Source organism: Anser brachyrhynchus, assembly GCF_964034855.1.
Source record: "Anser brachyrhynchus genome assembly, chromosome: 14".
Taxonomy (NCBI): domain Eukaryota; kingdom Metazoa; phylum Chordata; class Aves; order Anseriformes; family Anatidae; genus Anser; species Anser brachyrhynchus.
Window position 1 is genome coordinate 16,027,484 of NC_137709.1, and position 24,139 is coordinate 16,051,622.

General features: G+C 38.3%; 1 protein-coding gene across 50 annotated transcripts in view; it reads right to left on the reverse strand.

Annotated features, from left to right (window-relative positions):
- The window catches only part of TENM2 (teneurin transmembrane protein 2), a 1,469,731-nt gene that overhangs the window by 16,709 nt on the left and 1,428,883 nt on the right, over positions 1–24,139 (reverse strand). For 41 of the 50 annotated variants that reach the window (XM_080555516.1, XM_080555559.1, XM_080555513.1 and 38 more), the window contains 11 exons: positions 22,933–23,143; positions 19,897–20,016; positions 18,154–18,415; positions 17,174–17,441; positions 15,870–16,013; positions 14,050–14,299; positions 11,083–11,103; positions 6,877–7,109; positions 5,533–5,619; positions 5,261–5,415; positions 3,893–4,767 (listed from right to left, as the gene is read on the reverse strand). In XM_080555516.1, coding sequence (XP_080411642.1) covers positions 3,893–4,767; positions 5,261–5,415; positions 5,533–5,619; positions 6,877–7,109; positions 11,083–11,103; positions 14,050–14,299; positions 15,870–16,013; positions 17,174–17,441; positions 18,154–18,415; positions 19,897–20,016; positions 22,933–23,143 — 2,626 coding nt within the window. The remainder of the gene's footprint in view (positions 1–3,892; positions 4,768–5,260; positions 5,416–5,532; positions 5,620–6,876; positions 7,110–11,082; positions 11,104–14,049; positions 14,300–15,869; positions 16,014–17,173; positions 17,442–18,153; positions 18,416–19,896; positions 20,017–22,932; positions 23,144–24,139) is intronic. The other 9 variants (XM_080555539.1, XM_080555544.1, XM_080555543.1 and 6 more) reach the window with 3 other exon arrangements.

Sequence of the window (24,139 nt, forward strand, 5' to 3'; positions counted from 1 at the left end):
AAAAAAATCACCTGTGGAGCAACAAGTCTTACCAGAACCAACGGAAGCATTAGGCAAAGAAGTAAATCAATAAAACAAAGCATCATGCGACCTAGAAGGAACCAATAATATAGTGTGTTCATTTAAGCAGTTCAGGATCAAACGAAGATTAAGCAGCATGATTTTTCTTAATAAAAGTCACAAGTTTCTACCCATTAGAATATAAATACATATATATATATATACACACATATGTTTTACCATATCAACAAGATACTGGATAAAAGATAACAACACATTTAGATAATCTATGGAAGGGGTTTTGGTTAAGTCTACATAAAAGGATCCATAAAAAAGTACTGCAAAGTATGCATAAGGCATAGATGAGGGGAGAACTTGATCCAGCCAAACATCCACCTAGCAAGGAAAAACAAGCAGCACAAAAAATGGATTTTCAGAAACCTAAAAGGTCAATAATGGGATACCCCCGTCTGTATATGGGCTACTATGGCATGCCTAGTGATTACCAGAGGTATGAAGAAAATACTTTGGTGTCAAATATTACAGAAGAGACAATGTTATTTAGGACAAAACTAGAAAAGTCGATGAGTGGTTTCAGAGTGACTATATAGAGCCTGGTGAACATCCAGAAAAATGGCTGGTGAAACTCCCTATCAGGAAATATATTTCAGGTAATGCAAACGAAACAGATTAATTTAAACTCCTCATTTACATTGCTGGGTTTTTAATTAACTCAGGAAAAATTCCTGGGGATTGCTGTGGGCTAGTCATTGAAAATCTCTGTTCAAAGTGCAAGGACTGTCTAAGAGCAAATATGGATGAGTATGTACAGAGACTGAAACAGAAAAATGAAAATATTCTAATGCTATTTCTAGAAACCAGTGTTTTGCCACCCCTGTCATGGGGCATTTTTCCCAGTGCTGGTCATACTATTTGAAAAGAGAAATGACAGAGATTAAAAGGGTTTATAAGACAACAACAGTACTCTCTATGATGATCTGCAGACCATTTAGTTTATAAGCTAGACATAAAAAAATCACTACTTAATGATATATATATAGATAGATTGCAATACCAATGTATAAGGAAAGCGTTGCTTTTTCATCCATTGCATCAATAAAATCCTATTTTAAAAAATGAAAAGTTAAAAAAGAATAGAACAAAACTTTTACGTACTCTGTAATTTAGAAGTGACATTATTGAGTTTTTTTTTGAATTTATGCATTCTTGAGAGCAAGTGCTCAGTAGACTACAAAAACCAGGCATTTATCTGAATAATAAGAATAAAGTTTTACAGGAATTATATGCTTATATACTTTTCTTCTTCATGACATGAACCCAATTCTAAACAAATCAAAAAAGAAAATGTGGCAACAGAAAAATATACTGATCAGTCTGGGACATCTTGTATCTTCTTTAGAAGCAGCTACTACCTATCACAGTATGACACAGCATCAGGCTAGATGAGTCAGATCTGATGGATGCACTGAAATTATGGAGCTTTTGTTACCCCAGCTAGAGTACAGTTTCACTGCAAGCTTTTTCTATTAACAAAATTCCAGGGAGTGAATGGATCCTTTTAAAATCCTAGTACCTTAAAAAACCCACCATCTCCCTGTGCCCACTACCAACTTCCTAGCACACCGCTTCACCATGCCCGGACCCGGCAGAGCGGGTTCAGGTTCCTGTGTCAGCAGCCGCCCCGCGCTGCCTGCATGCACCAGCAGCCACCAGGGCCCCGCAGGTGTGTGAGCTGCTGGGCGATGCTGCCTGCAGCATGGAGATGGTGCTGGACAGCCCAGCGCCTCTGAGCTGGCCACAACCAGCTCACACATGCTGCGCCACCAAACAGGCCCACAGGGATGTGATGGACGTCATAGTTCAGTCATGAGATGCATTTCAGCATTTGTTTGTAACGCTCACAGAGAGCTACAAACATCTGGACTGCATCCCTTCATCAGGCTCGTGGTAACACTCGTTTTCCCATGTCCAGTATTATGGCACCTGTGTCACCTTTTTATTGCTAACATTCTGGTCTTTGAGGTTTGAAACGTGGACTACACAAGCTCAATGGCTTGTAGGTGGGAGAAGATAGGACAGTTTCATCCACAGTATTGCAGAAAGGAGCAAGAGCAGCTTTGGACCTACCACAGAGCAGGGCAAGGTGCAGAGCCACATACATGTACGTGCACACTTATTCTCCCTCTCTTAAAAAATAATAAAAAAATACAAGCTGATTCAAGAAGAAAACTGTAGCATTCTCTTAGGATGCTCCTAAGGCCAAGTGGAATACCACTGAGGACCACTTCAAAGATGTGTGCTTCATGCCCCAAACCAACCCTAAATCTTCCCCGTATGAGCCTGCTGTTAGCTGTTACACTATTTAAGAGTCTTGTCTGTTCCCACTGTGCATCACTGCATGCATACACACATGCACTATGTATCTATAACTTCACACATATATATTAAGATAGTGTATGTGTCAGTCTGCATATACACGTGCATACATCGATATTCTGTACAAATTAAATTCCATGAGCATTTTCAGGGTGCAGTTTCACATAAACTAGAAGAATAACAGAACTGGATTATTTTTGTAACTAATGTGTGTTAACGAAATACTCTTTAGTAAAATATTAAAGAGGAAATAAAACCACAAATCTCTACCAACAGTCCATATGAAAAATCAGCGGTTCCATTTCCAGGGCCACATCTGAGGACGGCCACGAGAGGGCAATGCTTTCCTTTTTAAGAGAAACAAAGGCATCGTGGACAAAACGCTGATGTGCAATGCTAATTTAGATGTATTCAGCAGACTGAATACAGTTTCTTATAATCCTGCATTACTTATATTTTCTCTAAAAAATAAGAAAGTGGTGGCCAAGATGAATACAGTAATAAACTAAAAAAGGTGTGCATCATCACTATTCTGTAACCTTAAAGACAAGTCTATAGATAAGCCTATACAAGTTAAATATAAAACCCTGTTTACCCTTTCTAGCTAGTAACTTGAGAAATGATATATAGCAATTATTAATTAACTATCTGAAAAAAAAGCATCAGACTTGTCATACTTAAACGTCATACATACATTTTGAATGTTCCATTTAGATTCTATTTTAAAAAATGTTTGGTCAGTAAATGGCAATAAGACTATTAAGAATAAGCTAACTATTAAAGAAAACCTGACTAGCGTTTCTGTATTTTTAATATAGTTTTGAACTTCATCTGATGAATTTCATTTAAAGAGGAAATTCTGTCTTTTTAATCTATACGCTCGTGAGCACCAATGTGCTTTTGGGTTATCTACAAATTATGCAAGTTACACAGGGGTCTGACAGATAGCTGGGGATGTAATTTCCTCACTTGTCTCAAGAATGAACAATCAGTAAAGTTAATCAACATTTTATCAACCATGAGTAATATATGAGTCTGAACAGGAAGATAATTTCAGCTCCAAAAGAAACCGCTGTATTTAGGTTTATAGACATGGGCAACTCAGTAGGAGCAATAGATTGCTGGGGGCTGGTTTGGATTTGAATTATCTGCGGTCTTGCTGATGACTAAGAACAGGGGCCCAAGCTAGTGAAACAAAAACATGTTTCTGAATGTCACACAGAGTCCTTCATGTTGGAGGTGAGTGAAATTCCTCACTGGCCTCAAACTATGGGCAGGAATTTAGGTGGTTCCATACCCACCTAAAGGACATGGCAAAACCGATGAGATCAAGCAGCCACTTAATCACGTCCAGCATTGTACTAGACTGAGGGGCAAAGGCCTTATTCAGCATCAGTGAAAAGCCTACAACAAATTTCAGTAGGATCACTTCAGGGCCTAATCACTACCATTTGAAAAATAAATGTATGCTTAATATATCCAAAAACATTCTTACTCATAAAATGTTGTCCATCCTGTTTCATCACTCTTCGTTGCTAAGAGACCACTGTTCCCGTTATAAGTCATTAATCCAATTTCCAGGGTCTGCGTTGAAACTAGCTTGAGTCCACCATTAGTGCCAACAGCCAGCGTGACAATCTGATTATCTGGCATCAGTAAGTGGCGGGGCATTCCACTGGCATCCCGACGGACCTTCAAGGAGTTGCCATTGCTGTCCATCACCTCCGTGACATCGTTATCGCTGCTATAGGTGAAATTGTACAAGTACTCCCCGGTAACAAGGCTGAGAGTGTACTGGTGAATCCCGTCAGCATTGAAGACATACAGCTCCTGTTCTCCTGGAGATGCAGCTTCATATTGGTTAAAAGAATTAAGAATGGGCCTGTTTTTACTGACAGCCCTAATGCGGATATTTCCAAGATCAGCTATGTAGATGGTACCATCTGGGGCCACAGCTAAGGAAGATGGTGAATTTAAGATGGCATCAGTGGCATACCCATCATCCCCAGAATAGCAATTACAGTTGACATCATTTTTGCAATCACAGTCTGAAGCTGCCCCTGCAAGAAGGCATATTTCTCCATTGGTAGTTACCTGGCGTAGCCGATTAATTTTTTTTTCATCTGTCTCACTGATGTAAAGAACTCCTGTGTGTGAGATGGCAATGGCACTGGCTGATTCAAGTGCAGAATGAATAGCCAGTTTGCTAAGAGAGTAGTCTATACCAGGAACCTGGCAGTGCATGGGGCGTCCAGCAATAATGCTAACTTGATGGTTTTCTGTGATCCGTAAAATAACATTGTTCTCTAGGACATAAAGTGAGTTGTCCATGGGATTGACAGCGAGATCAGTAGGCCACTCCAGCCGTACCTATGAGTTGCACAAATTATTACTGTAAAACTCGTAACTGAAAAGTACACTTCTAGTGTTTAAAATTCCATGTGTAACAACAGCAAATTAGTGAGGGGTTTATCAGCGTAAATCATGAAACTAAGTCATGAACTGCAGCTACTTCAAACAATTATTTTCTTTTTCGGAAATATTAAAGCTATGTGCAGTGGTAACTTCCGCTAATTGTGTTTCTGTGCAAAGAATGAATGCTACATTGTGAAAGCTCTACAATAATTACAGAAAAACAGGCAATTAAGACAATAACTCCCATTATCTCAACCTTATTTCTCTATAGTTGCATAAATAACCTGTGTTAACCACAGTAAAAAGATGGTTCACTCATTTCAGTAATGAATCAAATACGCTATCATCTTGTGATGCCTAATGTATTTCTTAAGTGGCCAAGCAGTCATCCAAAATAGATGCCCATTCTCTTCTAATGCTGACAGGAAAAAAAGCAGCAAGAGTCTACCTGGCTGACATCCATGCTGGAATCGCAGCTTAGAGGTCGAACAGCAGTTAGGTCATTGGAGCCCAGCAGAGTCGATATAATTCCATTCTGATCCACTTTTCGAATCATTGTGGCATCAACAAAATACATGAGTCCATACTTATCCACTGCGATTCCTGCAAGTATGAAAAACAGTCCTCAGCAAAGCTCCTAGCTTCAAGGTAGGCTTAATCTCATTAACAAGTTTACAAGATGGTAAAGTTTGTTCACTTCTCCTGCCTTCCAACTTGTACCTTTGGCTTCTGAGCCTGGTCCTGGAACCCTCCAAGTAGCTGTACTTCTGCTGAAGAAATGGCACAAGGCACGTTTATCCTTTGGGGCTTTAAGGAAAAGAAAAAAACCAAACAAATCCCCAAAACATACCAAGTTGTCAGCAGAATGCATCAACTTATTTCTAAATTTAAATGCTGTATGAAATATCACATAGATGCAATAAAAAAAAAAAATCTCAGAAATGTGAGGTACTGTTAGAATTCTTTTAGAATTGATTCAAAAGTTTCGAAAAAATAATGACATTACATTCTTTCAGGATGTTTTTAAATTCTTTGACCTGCTACAATAAAGAATATGTGCAGAATATCTGGTGTTTTTAAATGACCAGGGTTTCAAACCTAGTAGGGAAAAAAAAAAGGTTCAATGCCTTTCACTTTGCACATCCTCAAAGAGGAAAGGAATAGAAAACAAAAGGAGGAACAGAAGGATGGTGCTGCCTGTCATGAAGGAGGGCAGGCTTTTTCTCACTTGACTTGCCTGCTTTAATTTGGTGCACTGTGTTGTCTGTCCATTTCTTGGGCTAAAATAAAATATTCATCTAAAAATTTTGCCTTAAAGTGGTTGCAGTACTCATCCCATTGCCCAGTCAAAGATACAGCTTTATCTTCTCAACTTCAATGAAGAGGCTTATCTTAAAGCATGCAAGCTGTGCTGTCCCACGAACATACTTTGTACCTATAAACTGAGACTATTACCTATACAAAGAAACAGAACCTCTCATTTTTATTCACTTTTACTATTATCTAGTTACCTTCAACCAGTGTAAGAAAACACAAAGATGTTTCAAACATCTGGCAATACACCTGAGTAATTCATATTTACAATTAAGATGAAAAAAAAAAATCTTAAAAAGCAATACATTCCCAAATCTCTACATAGCTTTTTTTTTTTGTTGCTAAAATTAGGAACTTGAAAGGGCAAAAATTCTTTCACACCCCCCCCCCCCCCCCCATCTGAAGAAAAAGGGAACACATAAAATAAAAGCTAAGAAAAATACCACAGGAGGAAGATTTTCTTCCAAAATGCTATATTACAAACTGTATTTTCTTTCCCAGTTTACATGTTTGCTTCTTGGAATGAGCGTTACCCTGCTAATTTGTGTTCTGTTCTCCTTTTGCAGCATTCAGTGTTGGGGTAATAAAGTTTGCTTTAACTAAACAAAGCACGAACACTTGCCAATCCACTGTAATTAAAGCACGGAATAAAAATTACCAAGCAAGTAGTGATTTAATTGCCAGATAATTATTTCCACATCCAGCCTAGCCTCACACAGTCATTTTTTCTGGCTTCTTTTACTACGTTACCTCGAGGGCTCATTAGGGTTGCGTCCACTGCTTTCCCTCCATCTCCACATCTGGCTTCATCAAAGGGCAGGCATTGCTCTCCGGTCCCTGCTACCACTTCAGAATTACCAGCTAGGTCTTTTGTGCCAGTGAGGGATTTGACTCTGTATATCCGCCGACTGTTGGTGTCGGATACATAGAGTGAGCCCGAAACAGGGTCCACGGCCAGATAGTATTTATGAGCGGGATTGTTGCTTTAGAGAAAAAGAAAGCATAGAACAGAATCAGCTGAGCAGTCTAAAAACTTCACGGGCTTTCAGAGCTTAGATATTCATCAGACACACAGAGATCTGGAAAGAAAGTCTGACACCTTCCATACAGAGGTGGGATCTGAATAACTACTGTTTGAGGATTTAATTTGATTAGGAACTGGTCAGTGTTTCAGCAGGGTTGTCATTCCAAATCTCATTCTGCTTGCTATACCAAACGTTGCGTAATAGATCCCAATAAGCCAAAGCCACACAGCAGACTTTCCCTCTTCAGCTCTTTTAGCCCTTTAGATGTATGCCAGGTCAATTCTCTTTGGCTTATGTCTACTGTTAACATCCCCACCCCGTGGTTTTTTTTTTTTTTTTTAATAACTTCCCTTGAAAGGAGAAGTCACAGAAATAAGATCAAAGAATCAGCTTCTGAGTTACTTATATTATGCCACAAGATTTGTGAGGTCTTGCATAAATAGAAGGCAGAAGCATAACAAATTTATTCCTAAAGCAAATTCGTTCTTATTCATTCTTATCAAGAATCTCATTTACGGTAGATGAAGATGGTTATGTAACTACGACCAGAGAGACCCCAAGTGTCTGACTTTAACTCCAAACCTTCTGTTACTGACAAACTGGTCTTCAGTTTGAGATTACGACGTGTGCTTATATGGAAAGCTACTTCTCTTATGAAATATATGTTTTTTGACAGCTTGTCACATTTTGGAACTACTTTAGCAAATCATCTGCAAATTGAGAAATGTCAATCTTGGCAATATATATACAGTCACATACACAGAACTGCAGCGCAGAAATATTTTCAAAATCTTGCCTGGCTAGTTTAACTCAATTTAGTTGGAATTTAAGCATGATCTGAATTTTCCAGCCTTTGGAGCCTATGGGTGAGCATAAATAAGGTCAATGGTGGTTTCAAAACACAGAAGACAAATGAAGACAGGAAGAAAAAAAATGAAGGTTACTTACCAGTAACCAGAGAGATTTGCCTCCAAATATCCACACTCCTAGTTTCAAGTGGCAAAAGTGCCCATCTCCAAGAGTGAGGATACGCAGAGATAAGTTATGATGGACATAAGCCATTTCTTGATCAGATTCACTGGAAGTACAGTAAGGGCACTTTCGGCAGATGGATTATCGGCAGCACAAAGACAACTGCATTTACGTGGTCAAGACCAGATTTGGAGGAATGAGGAGGTGCAAAAATATCACTTTCTACAGTCATCTTCCTCTATGCCAGTCTTTGGCATACCATGATTTTTAGGTCAATAAGAGCTTGTTCTACAACTGTAGAAAGTAGGAAGGAGATCGGTTTGATCGAAATTAAATAGGCAGAGGTAATACCATCTGCTGAAGTCTAGGAGTGTAGAAATTAGAGATGAAAAAATACAATAAACAAAAAAAATACTTGGCAGTTTTATTTCATGCATGAATCTCAAGTACTTTATAAAGATGGGTATTATACCCATTTTACAGAGGAGGAAACTGAGGCACAGAGAGGTTAAGTGGTGTAGACAAGTTATACAGGGAGACTAGTGACATTCTTGAGATCAGAGCACAATTTCTTTATTCCCCAAGTTCCTCTCCTCACCCTCAGCAGCAGACTGAGACTACTCTTTTCGCATTCCTTCTCATCCCTCCAAAACAAAGCTTAATCTTCTCTGCCATATATAAAAAATTTCTTTCCACTTCTTCAGTCTCTCAAGTCTCTGAGCCATACAAACACCTGCACATTACTCATTGTATTGAATTTCTGCTCTCTCTTTTTCCACTATGCTTTGCCCTTAACACTTGAGAACACAGCTTCACTGTGACAGTAGTGCTGTGCCATGCTCCACTTTGCAAACACACCCAGATTTACATCAGGGCTTTCCAACAGCAGCAGACCAGCCAACACACCTACATGCTGCTGCTTGCTGCATCTCTGCTGTGATGCCTTGCTGAGTGCTTTTAACCTGGCTCTTCTGGAACATGTGGAGCCCCACTTTGGGGGATCAGGACAAATTGAGGCAGGTACAAGCTGGAGCACAGACGTACTGCTGGCTCGGTGGTCTGGGCTGCTCTGAGCAGAGCCTGTGGGAGCTGCTCTACCCCGCTGCAGGTCCAGCACAGCCTGACACAGGGCAGCAGCCACCCTGCGAGACTGGAAAGGTCTCTGAGGTTTTCAGAAGTGATTTGCCAGCCTGTGCCTGCCCTCCTAAGCGAGCGTGCCCCTACTACCCTTCAGCCTGCAGCTAGCCTTAGCTAAGTCCCACTCTTGCAGCATAGAACAAGGTATGAATCAGGGTAAAGAACAACGGTAGAACACGCACTTATCTCCCTGTTCTCTCCTGCAGTCCTACATGTGTCCATGGAGCTCACCCTGTCTTTCTCCCTGCAGTCTCCCTCAGGGCAGTCTTGCCAGGGTGTGGGTCATTAGCTTCTGTTCCCCATCAGGGGAGCAACTTGCTGGAGCTGCTGACCTGTTATATTTACTTCTGCTCTTGAGCTCTGTAAGGGAACAGATGGAGGAAGACCCTCCACAAAAAATATCTGAGGGACTTTGGCACAAGGACAACTAGTGGAAGGCAACGTGCATTCACTGCCTCCAAAAACACCTAAGAGTTTCTTACCTCAAATAGTGAGATGTGCTTTATAAATGAATAGTAAATAGTTCTCCAACTGGCATCTGAAAAACTAAAGATCTTCTCTTTTCTCTGTGCCATGGTAATCCTTTATTTGAATTACAGGAAATGAAGGAATGTACCTTGCTTTAAAAGATTCTCCATAACACTGATATTGCTCAGAGGCCTCTGCCAATAATGCCTCTTCCTCTAACCTCCCTGGTGAGGGCAGCAGCTGCCACCTGCAACCTTACTCTGGTCTGCTAGGTAGCCTGGTGCCTGACAGCAAGTGCAGGCAGCACCAGCTTGTGCTTGCTATTCTTCTCATACATGCATCAGCAGTGTTAACAATAGCTTTTCTTGAAATATAACCAAAAAAGAGAAGCTGCCCAGAGCAAACCTCTAAGCACCTGAAAAATTAACTACGCTTATAACTGCAAATAAGGAGCCTCCAGCATCACCAGTAACCATTAGCAAATTGTGAATGAATTCATATAGGTAAGAAAATCCAGTGGAGTTACACTTCATATACCAAAATATATTATGAACAGGAAATTTTGTTGTTTACTCCAGACTGGCTTTTGCATCTAACTTATATGGCAGAAATGAAAGAGGTCATGGACAGAACAGTATGGAAGAGCTTATAGCAGCTCTCCTTGTTCTTGCACTTGATCTTCTGCAGGGTGAACAACCCTTTCCACCTGGCAAGGTATGACATGGAGGAAGGTACGAGTGTTTCCTATGCTGCTCGCATCCAGAAAGCCTAGTGCTAAGAGGAAAACCCTTTTCTGCTAACATCCAGAAAGGTTACACCTCCCTTATGAACCTTACAGTGATTCCATCTAGTGGTTGCACACAACCAGCCCCATAGGCTGACTGTGAAATGCATTCAATGAAAGGAAATAGAAACTAACTTAAAAAAAAAAAAAAAGGACAGAGGGTTCAGAAAAATCTCTGACTGGAAAATGCATTTTTGACCTATTTCCAGTTGTTAGTGTTTTTGTGAACCTCTCTGGCATTCGTAAAACTGCTGCTGTAGTTTACCTCACTCACTTAGACCAATTACAGACAGCAGTGAGAACTGTTTATATAGAAGTTAGCTTGGGGTTCATTATATTTGCATTCTACTAGAAAATTCTAATTACTGTCAGAACTTATTTGGTTGCTTTTTGACTACATTTCATAATTGCTAACGCTTATCATATTCATAACACACAATTAGCACATAAAATGTTTCTATATATGGTACATGAAGAACATAACGGTACACAAGAAGCACAACACAAAAAGCAAACACAATGAAGCAAACAAACCATATCAAATTATATGGGAAAGAGCTCGTGTCTTACCTATGTTTAAACTCTTTATTTCTTTATAGAAGGGGAACAGAAGGAAAAAGAACAAACAGTTAGCTGAAGAATAGATGGTAAAGCAAACATAGTATTTGTTTTATTTTACAAAAGGACACAGGAGAAGATATCTCTTTTGAGCACTAGCCTCAGCTTGGTTTATGGATGAAGAACGACTGAGAGTGATCCACTTGCATCTAGTTCCCTAGTATGACACCCCTTCCCTCATCCCCCACCCCCCTGTACGCTGCAGGAAGCTTTCTGGACCACTGAGAGAGTTTTCACATGGAAATATACGTAGCTTCTGGGCTAGGAGGGAGAGAAACTGGCAGTTTTCTGAATACAGAAGTGAGAGTGGGGAAGCACTGGGATTAGGATATTCTCAGACAGCTCGTTGAAACCTCTTTAATCAAAACAGTTTTCCAACAGGCTATTTCTAAACAAATTTCTATTACGCAGTTTATTTTCTTCTCCCCCCGAGACACTAAAATAACTGCTTAAGGCAAGTTTGGCTGCTACTTGGTAGCATGTTTTGTAGATTCTAGTTAAGCCAATCAAAACAAATGTTAGGGTAAAGAAAAAAACACCTTTTAAGTGTGCAGCAAGATACTGTGCAATGGGAGATGCGTAGCATTAATTGATACCTAGTTTTCTGTCTAGACACAAGCCGAAAGAAAACCATCCTCTACTTCCCAGAATTAAATTAATACATTCTCCACACTACAGGGCTTCACTGTGTTTTTCTTCATAGGAATATAAATTGAATAAAACAGTGAGGTGCAGAAATCAGTGCACAGCCCCAAACTTGCAATACCAACATTAAGTGTGACATGCAGCACTTCTGAGCCAAAATTTCTATTAGCCATTCAGATCAAGTACAGGAAAGGACAGTGCAAAGGAAATATGCACGCTGGCTTATTCTGACTTTTAAAGACTTATATTGGCTTACGTAAAACCCAAATTATACCCATTGTTAAATCTAAACAAAGTGATCCATTTAGTCTGTAATAGTTATGGAAACACTATTTGCATATTATATGAGCTATTTAATAGTAGCTGAAGACTCATTCTCATTCATACTTAAATGGTTAAGAGTTTGAAGATTTAAATCATTTAAGTCATACGTATTTTAAAGTGACCACTGAATCACAATTACTTCTATAAGTGACGTTTGCTGCAATGAGCCCTAATTCCCTTTGGAGAACAGGGTATGGAAAAGATCATTGGAAATCCTAATAAACTGGGTGTCAAGTCATTTGCCACTGTCCAACAGTACTCAAAACACAATAGCTTCATTGTTCATTGTTAATAGTCATAGCAGAAGCTAAAGAAACTACTCTACGGAAAACAGATTTTCATAAAAGAAAAGAGAACAGGGACAAGAGCAGAAACAGAAGATAGGCTTCTTAATCTTTACTGCTGTCCTTTCCGCTCACACACACTGAAAAGTCTGAGTTGTTTCTTGCATAGGCAGAAAGCAAAATTCTCAGACTAGTAATGTCATAAAGCTGAAGATAACATTTTCAAGTATCTGATGTATTACAAAACTTTGTCCGTGACTGGCATTTGGAAGTGAGATGGATATAAATGCCTTTTAATTATCCTTGTTTGAAAATATTTCTCTTCACATATATAGCTGTAATCCTATTTACTTGAAAGCTAGACAGATCTGAATTAGTTGGAAAAACAACACATTGGCATATTCTGTGTAATGCAGAGTTATAGTGTATACTGATATAAATGTTTATAGCAAGTCATACAGCCGTACCAGCTACCTTCTGTGGTCTATACTGAGCTGCCAGCAGAAAACACTGGATGATTTTTACTTTTTTTTTTTTAAACCTCTGGATAATGAGGCAGCCTGATGGATAGGTGCCAGAGAGGGATCTCCGAGTAGAACTGGCCCGAATCTGTTCTCTTTTCTCTTAATATAAATTGGAATTCACAACAGTGACATCAACAGAATGACATGAATGGAAGAGAGGTGTGAAATAGAGCTAGGCCTCCCATTCTTTAACAGCCCAATCATTTTGCATTTTCCCCCACTAATTAAAAAGTAAAAGTACAGTAGAAGCAGAGGAATTGGTTACGGGTCATATCACTTTAAAAAAAAAAAAAAAGACTAATGACCTAAATTCACTCAACGTGTTTTGCAGCTACATCCAGTTTACAAGAACACTATTCTTTTGCCTGAGTGGGCTGCAGCAGTATCAGAAGACAGCCAGTGCAAGATGTTTTTCCTTATTTTTCTGCCAAATAATCAATAGTGTAGTAACAATAAAAAACAGTTACATGAGTTATGGTTTGAAGCAATAGCTCTTGCCTCTCCTAGAGGAATGAAAAAAGGAGATGAAACAGAAATGGGTGAAGTGGTACACTCTACACTCATGCCCTCCCTATTAAGTGACCAAATCTTAATGTTTTTTGGGGGAATAGAGATATGATCTTGGAAAGAGTTCTGATGTTACAAAGTGACTCTGTATGTCAATCTTTACTGCACTTGCCAATCTACAGAAATAAGCTTACAAGAAGGGGAAGGAAGTGAGAAAGTGCCTCTCTACATCATTGATATGAACAGCTCCCTTCTAATTTCCCAAGACTTCTTTGTTTATCACTGTGGCTCAATACCTTAGGGCAGTCAGTTCTGTAGTTATCAAACAAAACTAAATGATGTACAGTAATGAAGGGAGATCGTATCAAATGATAGCCACCAGGAAAGAACAAGATGGTGTGTACTACTGTACTTTTTTGAAGTTAGTTTGTACTCTTTAGTCCTTCTCTATATTCATTAGCTCTAACTCTAGTCCGATTAGCTACAGACTTTGAACTATGCATTTCTGTGCCCCATTTCTCCACTGGAATTTAAATAGGTTGAAAGTGACAATGTTTTACAAAATTATAAAAATAATGGTAAAGGCTGATTTAAGCACAGGCTGCAGAATTGAAGTGCTAAGATTAACGTCTTACCTCAGCTCCAATATACTAGTAACATTCTTGGATGGGAAGATACGCCGAATATAGTTAAAATCTCCAACAAAGAGACTTCCATCAATTCCCACTGCCAGCGCGACAGGGGCCAAAAGCTTATTTCCTTCTGCAAGACCATTGCAGCTAGGACAGGATATGCTTCTTCGGCGCCCATTCCCCATAATGCTGGTTATCACAGCTGGCTGTTGAGTTAGAAACTGATTTTCTCCATTGCCTTTGTGCAATATACCTAATAACAGACAGGAGGAGAAGTGGTTATTACAGTCGTTTGTTACAGGTGACTTCAGGTAGTTCTCCTTTCAACAGCTGCTGTTAAGGACTAAACAGTGAAATGACTTCAGCACTGGTTCTCTAACAGTACAAAAACAGTGAAATAGGTTTGCAGTAGAAAACAATAAAGGTGTAATGAGGATTCTCTGTTAAAGCACACACACATAAACAACTACAAACACAAACCCAAACTTAAACCCACGGTGCTTTGGTATTCAAAAATACCATCAGACATCCTTCCAGCCTGGCACAATTATTAGACTGTCTTAATAACTGGGAAGTGAGGAAGGAAATAGCAGGGAGGAAGTGTTCCTTATTAGTGCACCCAGATCATTGAATCCAATTTCTTATGTTACATTTTGTTTAGAATTTTGTTCCAACCTCACTTTCCTCTTTCCCGCTCCCAGTCTTTCTTATTTTCTTCATGACACAAATGGAGATGCCAAAAAAGGGGACAGTGCAGAAAAGGAAAAGATAGGAGAAAGAAAGATGAAACTCCTAAAAGGGCTGCTCTGGATTGCTGATGAAAGACAAGAGGGGAACTAGTGTTAAGGACCTTTATTAGATTTCAAGAAATGCATTTAAGATGGGTTCTCTCTTTTAAACATACTCGTTCTAAAAGTAGATACCTGTTCTAAGAAAGGAGTGGATTCTCTGACAGAGTGACCAATTTCAACACCATCAAAGGTTGCAGAAATCTGGTCAGAAACTTTTAGTCACATGCTCTCTTGGAAATATAGTTGCATGATTCTAATGTAAAGCAACTGGCTCCCCAGGGACAAGTACAGTTGCCATCACTGATGACAGCAACGAATATCATGCTCTATCTAAATGGCCTTCTCAGCAGTGTTTGATTTTCTGCACAGCACTTGAAGTGTGTTCAAATAGCTTGATCTTGCCTATTCTGAACATTACTTTTGATTTCTTGAGTGACAGTATATTCTGCAATTGTTAATGCAAGAAAGAGTGGGAAGGCTATAGAAAACACTTTACAAGAATTAAATGAAATATATGCTAAGCATTCAATTCCTTGGGAGTCTCTGGATAAAATGTGAAGACCAAGAATATTCAGTTTAGGGTACTTAAAGAGAAGTGAGGAAAAACCAAGCACGTGGCACAAGGAAAAGACAAACAAGAATCAGTATCTTGTCACAGTCTCATACTCCTTTTAAACCCTATCTCAAATAAGAAAGGAAAAAGTCAAACAAAAGGAACCAGGAATGGATGTGGTTAAGATCAGACGAACAGGGAAGGAAGACAGGAACTAATTACAAGCAGATAAATGAACAACAGAATAGAGGATAAAGATTTGGACTTTAATAAATTGACATTTTGTAGGAGGGTAAAAAATCTGTTGAAAATCTACAGAAATTTTCTGACAACTGAAACACGTCCCATTCCTTACCAAACTAAAGAAGAAACAAAAAGAGCGAAGACATTTCATTTTTCAAAGGGTAAATATAATGTAAATAAAAAGTGTTCCCAGACAAAATTCCATACAGCACGGAAAACATGTGGAACTAACTCACCACTCTTGACATTAAGTACATGATGCTTATCCAAAGACCATCCTCCTAGATTGGAAGGATCTAGTTCAAATCCTTGCAGAAGTGCTGTCCTCTTCTCCCATAAAATCAGACTGGGGCAAGTCTCATATTCAAAACCCACAGAAACTGAAAAAAATAAAAATAAAATCTAATATACTTGCTGAACAAACACTAAATTAAATGTCCAGGGCACATTCAAATGGATCGGCATTCCAGTTCCCCTGCCCCCTCAAAAAGATGAAGTGATTATATTCCCCTCTTTTCATCTACAATATTAAAGTCAGATCTTTGACTAGACACAAATTTGAAACTTCATTCATACGTACTCTGCAGGGATCTGATCACTTTTCTTTGAATAGCTGGCTTTGGGAAGTGACTGGTTTGGTAAGAGGAGAGTGAGAAATATAATTAAAAAAAGATAATAAAATTCTCCTATCAGATAACAGGACAAGATCAAACTCTTAATTTGCCAGATGTTCACAGCATTTATTGTGTTCAGTTTACATGCCATATTTCAAGGAGCAGTGAAAATTTTGTGTGTTTTTAAGCACACACACAGTTAGCATTACTCAGGAAAGCAATATCCTATGCAATAATGTAAGAAAGAGAAGCTGTAGCAAAGAAGATTTTAGAAAAAATGTGGAAAAGAATTATGATTTAAGTAAGTTTTTATTTCCACATTGGCACATCTCTAATGCACAGTCTTTAGCATTGTTATATCAAAAAAATTCTGATATTCAAATTAAATTGAAAACTTAAAAATATTGTGATGATCACCCACTTTCCAAGCCACTAGAATGAAAATCTATAAATAAGGGAACTAAAAATCTCCGTAAAACTGCTAGACTGAACAGCATTATAAAAACACTATTTTGTTTCAAATGTATTACACTACAAAAGGCTGGAATAACAGTATGCATGAGACTCCAAATGCACCAAAGAATGTCAGTCAGTTCGGATATGAGATTTATTCGTTAAATGAAAGAATATAAAGACAGTGATGTACCACATTTTGCCTAAGTCCCTGTGGCTGGTTTTTCCAGTTGGCAGGTCTAAAATTTCTAAGTCAGCTACTGATCAGGAAACACGGATATGGTGGTAGACCCTCTGAATGTGATCTTTTAAATATGTAAAAGAAACATGCTGCATAGATTGTAGCATAATCTGTGTGTGGAAGACAAGAACTGTTTAGTCTACATTTGCTTCTCCATAGAAAATCTTCGCAGTTTTCTTACTAAAAATTGCAAGTGTTTGGAAAGTTTTTGAGCTTGCATATGCTGACTTACCTACAGCATCTGACAACCCATAAACCTTCTGACCATATGCATCTGTTTTGTCCCAGATAAACGTATAAGCCAAGTTGGGAGATGCCTGAAATGATTTTTGAAATAGATGCCCTTCTACCGCTACCATCAAATGAACTTTGATCAGATTCAGTGGCACAAGTGACTGAGTCATGATGATCTTAAGTAAGGATTTATATCCAGCAGTACGGGAACTCAGGTAGTTGAGCTTTATACTCGAGCCTGGGATCTCAATTTCTTCATGAAGAACCTGAATAGGAAAAAGATCAAACATTTTACATTACTGCTTTTTTATTTTTTAGAATAGTATCTCCGCATATTTTTTATGAACAAATGATTTTCTACTAGTGGTAATGGCTATCCTCAAATCAGTGCAGTGATAGAGCTCAGCTCCTGTTTCTGGACAAAAAATTATTTGGTCTCTCTCTCTCTGTCTCCATTTTAAAGGGAGTCCACTGCAAAAGCACAAATAAGAACAAGAGTTTTATTGCAAGTTATATGCAAGAGGAATACAAGAAGACACAGCTATAGGAACCTGCAATTTCCACTAACAATTTGTATGAAGTAAACACTGAATAAAGTAGTGAAAACAAGCGAAGTTTTCCTTTGTCCTAAATAATATGTAAGAAAGCAGACTGTGACTAGTAGCATACACCAAGCCTCTGCAAAATTCTCTTCAAACACCTAAGCTGCCAACTGAAATACACACATGTACTTGGTAAGTTGTATGATAATGAGAAGGTGCAAGGTAGTCAAACATAAATGTGTCTGGGTGAGATAAACTTACGGTATCTCCTACAGACTTCATTAGAAAGCTCAATATCTGTCAGAAATAATGGACCCCTACAGAGGTATTTGTTATAACAATTCCAGGCGAGAAATGGTGATTGTGGCAAGTGCTTAGGTCAGCAGTAGCATCTGACCACTGATTTTTATATCCTTTTCACTCATGCTACTCTTACCTGGGTTTCTGGTACAATGGGATTTCGGCCAGGAGCATCACTGAAGAAAGTGGAAAGTGGTGATGAAATGATGACTGGATCAGGACGGACAAAGCCACTTAGATCACAGCTGGGAATGGAATTCTCCTCTGTCTTCATCACTAGTGTGTCCATGGCATAGAAGCTATTCCACGGCAACCATACTGTCCTTTCCTGACTCATAAATGGGGCCCGTTCGAAGTGCAAAGTTAGGGATGCTCCACCATTTGCAACCAAGTCAAACCTAGAAAAACATGTGGTTTATAGGTGATGAGACTGAATAATTCCAGTAATAACATTCCTGGCTAATGGAGGATCGTAGCAATATGTGTATTTTAAGTGTCATGCTTCAAATTATTGGTAATGGGATGTGAACCTCTGGCAACTAAACAACTGACTGAAATACAGTCAAGACAAGCAGCAATTTGTAGTCATCTGGACAAATGTTGTTCCTATACGTTATAAAACTTACATTAAAATAATTTTCAGTAAAAGAACAAACCGACATTTATTATCACTAGTCACCTTTATACATAGAACCAGCAGAGAAACCAAATTCATACTGAGCTGGATACTGAATTATCCCTTTCCTAATAGATACTGTCCATCATAAAACAGAATGGGACAGGTGGCAGTAAGAATAGTAATGAAAAGTTTTGCTGTTCCTGTTATACAAATAAGATAAGAATTCCTGTCTCCAGGATAATTGATCTACCATTTTTCAGAGAGATTAGATATTTACTCCCAAATCCCTATATAAAATCACAGTAGCACTGCGTAGCTCTGCAAGTATTTTGAAATCTGTCCTGAAGGCAAAAAATACCTCTAGGTTGTACTGACAACAGAACTAGTTATCAGTTGTTTCATGTAAATACTGGCAATGTAACAAATTACTCAATTATTTCATTTAGATCTAAATAGAGTTCAGCTCATAAATTGCTGTAGTATTAAACCACTGAAATCAACAATGTTATACTTTTATTATAACAGCAGATATGTGGACATGAAATACTCTGTAGTTCAATTGACTCATATTAAGTATTTCAATTCAATAGTTTGCATGAAAGATCAAGAAAAAACGGAAAATGTTTACAATGTATGTGTCATAGATATGCTGTTTTAGTTACCACAGCCAGTAAACTAGATAAACCATGACACATTAATTTTGGGTTTCTGAATTTGTGCACATTTCAAATCAGATAATACAAGGGGGGAAAAAGCTCTTCTTTGCACAGCAGGAAAATGTCTAAATATATTCAATTATAATCTTTTGAATATATTCTACCCTGAAGAAACACAAAATATAGTGGATCTTCAAAAGGAAAGAGAGACAGAAGGGAACTTTTAACAAAATATGTTATTCTAAAATGATACTATTTTTTTTTTTCCCAGCAGCATTACCCTGCCTTGCATTTTAAACTAAAATATTGCTGGTCTCAGCTGGGTATTTCTGTAGACCACAAATGTTTTCATAGATACAGAGCAATTTATTTGAAGGGAGTCTGACTGCTAATGCATTATTATCAGAAGTCAGCCTTTTCATATTTACTTTCATTTAGTATTCAAAATGCCATGTGAAAAAATACTTTTGTGTTTACTTAATAGCTCTTTGCCCTGGGAGGAATGCAATGCATGGTACCACATGGTTCCATTAGATTGCACCATCTGTTAATCAGCAAAGATATTACATAAAAAATGGGTACTCAATGAAACAAGCAAACTCACGTGCCATCCTGACGAGTGATGGTATAGCCGTACTTTGGATACTTGACAAATGACACATTGACCCCAACTAGAGGCGTTCCATCTGTCGTCACCACTTGGCCTCTTATAAGAGACACAAGACTAAAGAAGAAAGATAATTAAAGGTATTGAAGTTAGTTATGAAAACAGTTACAGTGTTTATAAACTGAGTAGTGGAACATTTGTGCCTCATTTACTCTAAATCCGATTTACTGCAAGGTTTATTAGAATACTGAAGATATCATGATATTGCCCAGCTCTCTGTATATACTTAAATCAAGAAAATGCTGTCTATGCAATATGGTCTGCATATATGGAACGGGAGGTAGCATATTCTCTTGGGCTGGAACGCAAATGTGATCGCCTAATGAGGCTTTGCAGAGGAGAAATTGGAACAGAAAGCTATGTCATGTTCAGCCAAGCCACAACTCTGACTCTGAGGTCCCACTGAAATGATGACTAGTCACTTCTCAAAAAAACAAAAAAAACTGGCTGGGTACAATATGATGTTTCTGGATGCCTAGTATACTTCAAAAACATGGTGTAATGCCATACCTGTTTTATATAACTTATTTTCCAAATTAAGGTGCATGTACCTTTACCTTAGGGAGCACCAGACATTTGTACACTGCATTGGGTCCTGATTCGTAATTCTTGCCTTTCACTTTGTCAGCAGAAGTGAGAATTTGATTCAAGGCCAGATTGATTCACAGGCAAAATAAATAGGTTTCTTAGCCAACAGGTTACCTACTTTGCTCAAACTAAAGGAGAGTAAGACTAGTTATTCCTCTACAGTATGGCATATTCAGTCGTCTTCTCTTCTGAGAGTGCTTTGCTGCTGGTGAGTGCACAGCAGGCAGAAACAGCCCACCCAACTGCATTCGCAGCCTCCTTGGCACTGGAAGGAGCAAGCCCCACTTCTCCCCGCTCTGCTGCTCTCTGGCGTGGTCAGCCTGTTCCTGCCTCTCTCCTCTGCTCTCCCAGCTAGAGAGGGCTCTCCATCTCCTGGCTCCTTTCCCTTCCACCTTCCCTGTATCCTGAGGGAAACTGGTGAGAAAGGGAAGCTGAACAGTAAAAGGGAGATGAAAAGGAGAAGCTCTGTGTAGATAGGTTTCCATCTTCAGTGGAAGCATGAAGAAAAGGGAACATGATCCTGAAACATGGGGAAAGTAAAACCTCACTGTAACCCCTAATCTCAGGGACCACTACACTTAGTTTTGCTGTAGCCCTAGGTGAAAAGATTTCTATTTCAGCACTAAGTGCTTCCAGCTCGGTCCACCAACTCTCATGTGTTGCTACAGAGTGAGCCAGAAAATCAAAAGCCCCATTTCTGAACTGCCTTTGCACTGCAGGACGGGAGCTGTCCATGAACCTTAGGAGGCTTCAGGCACATTGACACACACAGAAACCTGACAAGACAGATACTGAACCCTGATTTCTGGACCCAGTCCAAGCTGTTGGATAAGGGGATTAAACCAGCCTGTGTTTTGCCAAAAACTCACAATATTTAGTTGAATTTTGGGACAGCTTATTTATCCCCTATACATGCATTTCTAAAGCTATTTACATATCAGAGAATATTCATTGTCATTAGTAATATCAGGGATTGTTTTTAGTACTTTTCTGTTATTTCTGAAATGTTCAAGATGCTGTGATGTACATTTCTAACTGTATTATGCTGGCTGTTTAACAATTATTTCCTCATATTTTTATTCCAAACAAGGGAGAACTTTTATGTCAATAAATGAGTTTCATAGAAAAGAAACTTATTCATGAATATGAGTCATTTGAGTAACCAAAATATTACTTTTCCGTAATGTAACTTTCAATGATTTCTTGACCCTTCAGGCCCAAATTGATTTTTCTGAAATCACCATTTTGTAACACAATATGGAATTTAATAGAAATCCATACCTTTCTGAGAAAATCTATTTGGAAATATATCTGACCAAGATGATTGTCTTGGCATTATTAATTTTCCTTGAATTATTTTATGTTTAAAAAAACAAAACAAAACAAAACCCACAAATAGTCGTAGGAAGATAATTACACAAGTTCCTATAGGGGAACAGTGCAGAAAACAGATTTAGAAATAAATCATCCTATGGCAGAAGACAACTAGTAAGGTTCGTGACAACTTTTTCTATCTTCAAGTTCACTATTTCAGGAAACAACTTGAATAAGAAAATTCTCACCAATAAAACTTTTTATTTCTAAAATGAAGAAATACTGAAAGCAATGGATACTAAAATTTGTAGCTAAAATCCAGATTCATATGAAGTACCATTTGACTAGAAGTCAGACACACCGTACCTTCACAACTTTAAAGGCTAAGGCTAATTTTAAAATGGGATTAATAGGCCATTCAAAACGACATGTTAAAATGTGTGAGGTACTTGAGATGAATAAAACAGAACTGCGAAAACCATCACCAAGAACTCTATAAAACTTAATTTTTAATAAATCTAAAATTTCAAATTGCAATTTTCCAAAAGAGCTTCAGCTCTGAAGCACCCAGCTCCTGCTCAGTCTAGATTTGTAATTCTTAGACTGTCTTGAAGACTCCAACCCATATCCACACATATATAGTTTGATTATTTCTGAGCAAACAGCTTGGAAGTAAGATGGGCGGTTTTCAGCAGCTGATTTTTTTTTTTTTTTTTAAGGCACTGAGTATTAAAAAGTGTATTACAGCATTATTTACATGTACCCTTCTAACTATTAACCAGTGGGCATTTTCCATTGTTGTAGACTGCAGTCTTCATAAATGATAAAGCTCAGAAGCTCTTGCTCAGTGGAAGAAACCTTCTAGGTGTTGCCAGTATGTTAAAATGCTAATAAAAGTCAGTGTTGTAAAACAAAGGCAACAGTATAAATTGCCCTTAGAGTGCCCTGAAATGGAAACACGTGAAGCACCTGAAAGCAGCATCTCATGTTAAAACATGAGTAAAAGCTCCGGGAGAAATTTTCCCGTACAATGCAACTGCACAAATGCAATGTCAAATTTACAGCCGCTACCTGCTGTTGAAGGGATTTTCTCCTGGAATTATATGAGTGCTGTCCTTCCCCACTAAGAGCTTGATTCGATCATAGAATGACTTCACAGCTGGTGAACCAGAATGGCTCTGTTGTATGATGTCAAGAGGATCACGGGAACCCCGGCACAGCAGGCTGTTTTGACAAGTAGACTGGAGGCAGCAATCTGGGTCTAGGCAGTCAACCAAGCCATCTGAAAGGTAAGAAACATCAAGATTCAGCCAGCTGCACAGTGCTATCAAGCAAAAATATCTAATGGACGTCTTAAGGCACTGGGAAAAAATGTGAATGATTTCTCTTCATAACATCTCTACACCACAAAACCGATTGGTAATTGTACCAACAATACAGCAAAGATAAGACTTTCTGAAAGTACACTTGTTAAACATCATTAATTAAGAAATTAAAATGGAATCCTCAATGGGGAGACCAATCTGCATAGCTAGATGAATCAAAACTACTTTTAATGCATATGAAGACAATATCTAGCATCACCCTTTCCTTTGGTATCATCATTCAACTTAATGGCATTCTCTTTACGGAATTTTACTCTAATTTAGAAATTAATAACCATTTACTTTAAAATATTATAATCTCTAAGAATTTAGAAATATTCATTCATCCACTATCAAGAAATCACAAAAATGAGGTATCCAATCTGTAATCTCTTCTTAGTCTGTAAACTTTCAGAGACTCTCCAAGGCACACAAGTCTGATTTGCTGAATACGGGTATGACCTAGGCACATACTGGACACCATACATGAGAAAGAACATTCCAGTAGGTTAGTTGACAGAAGTACATTAGATTGAGATTACAACTCATCTATTTTCAAGTTTTTCAAATACACAACAGACTGGCACTATGTTACAGAGTGATAATTGGAAGGAAAAAAACAAAACAAAACAGCAAACCACTCTATAAGAAGCTTTCTCATTTTACAATTAACCTGAATTTCCAATGGATTGTGTATGTCTGAAATGACTGTTTCTGATTTAAGAACTAAATTGCCATGCTATACTGAGGATGTTTCATTCAGCTCACTATGGACATTTAAGTTAGACAAACTACCTTGTTGTGAGAGCTATACATTTCTTTAAGGTCAGTCGCCTATTCACATTAAGAGCTCCATTCATCTTGAAATCCTTTCCAACACAGAGGTTTTTGTGTTGTTTTGTTTTTTGTTTTTG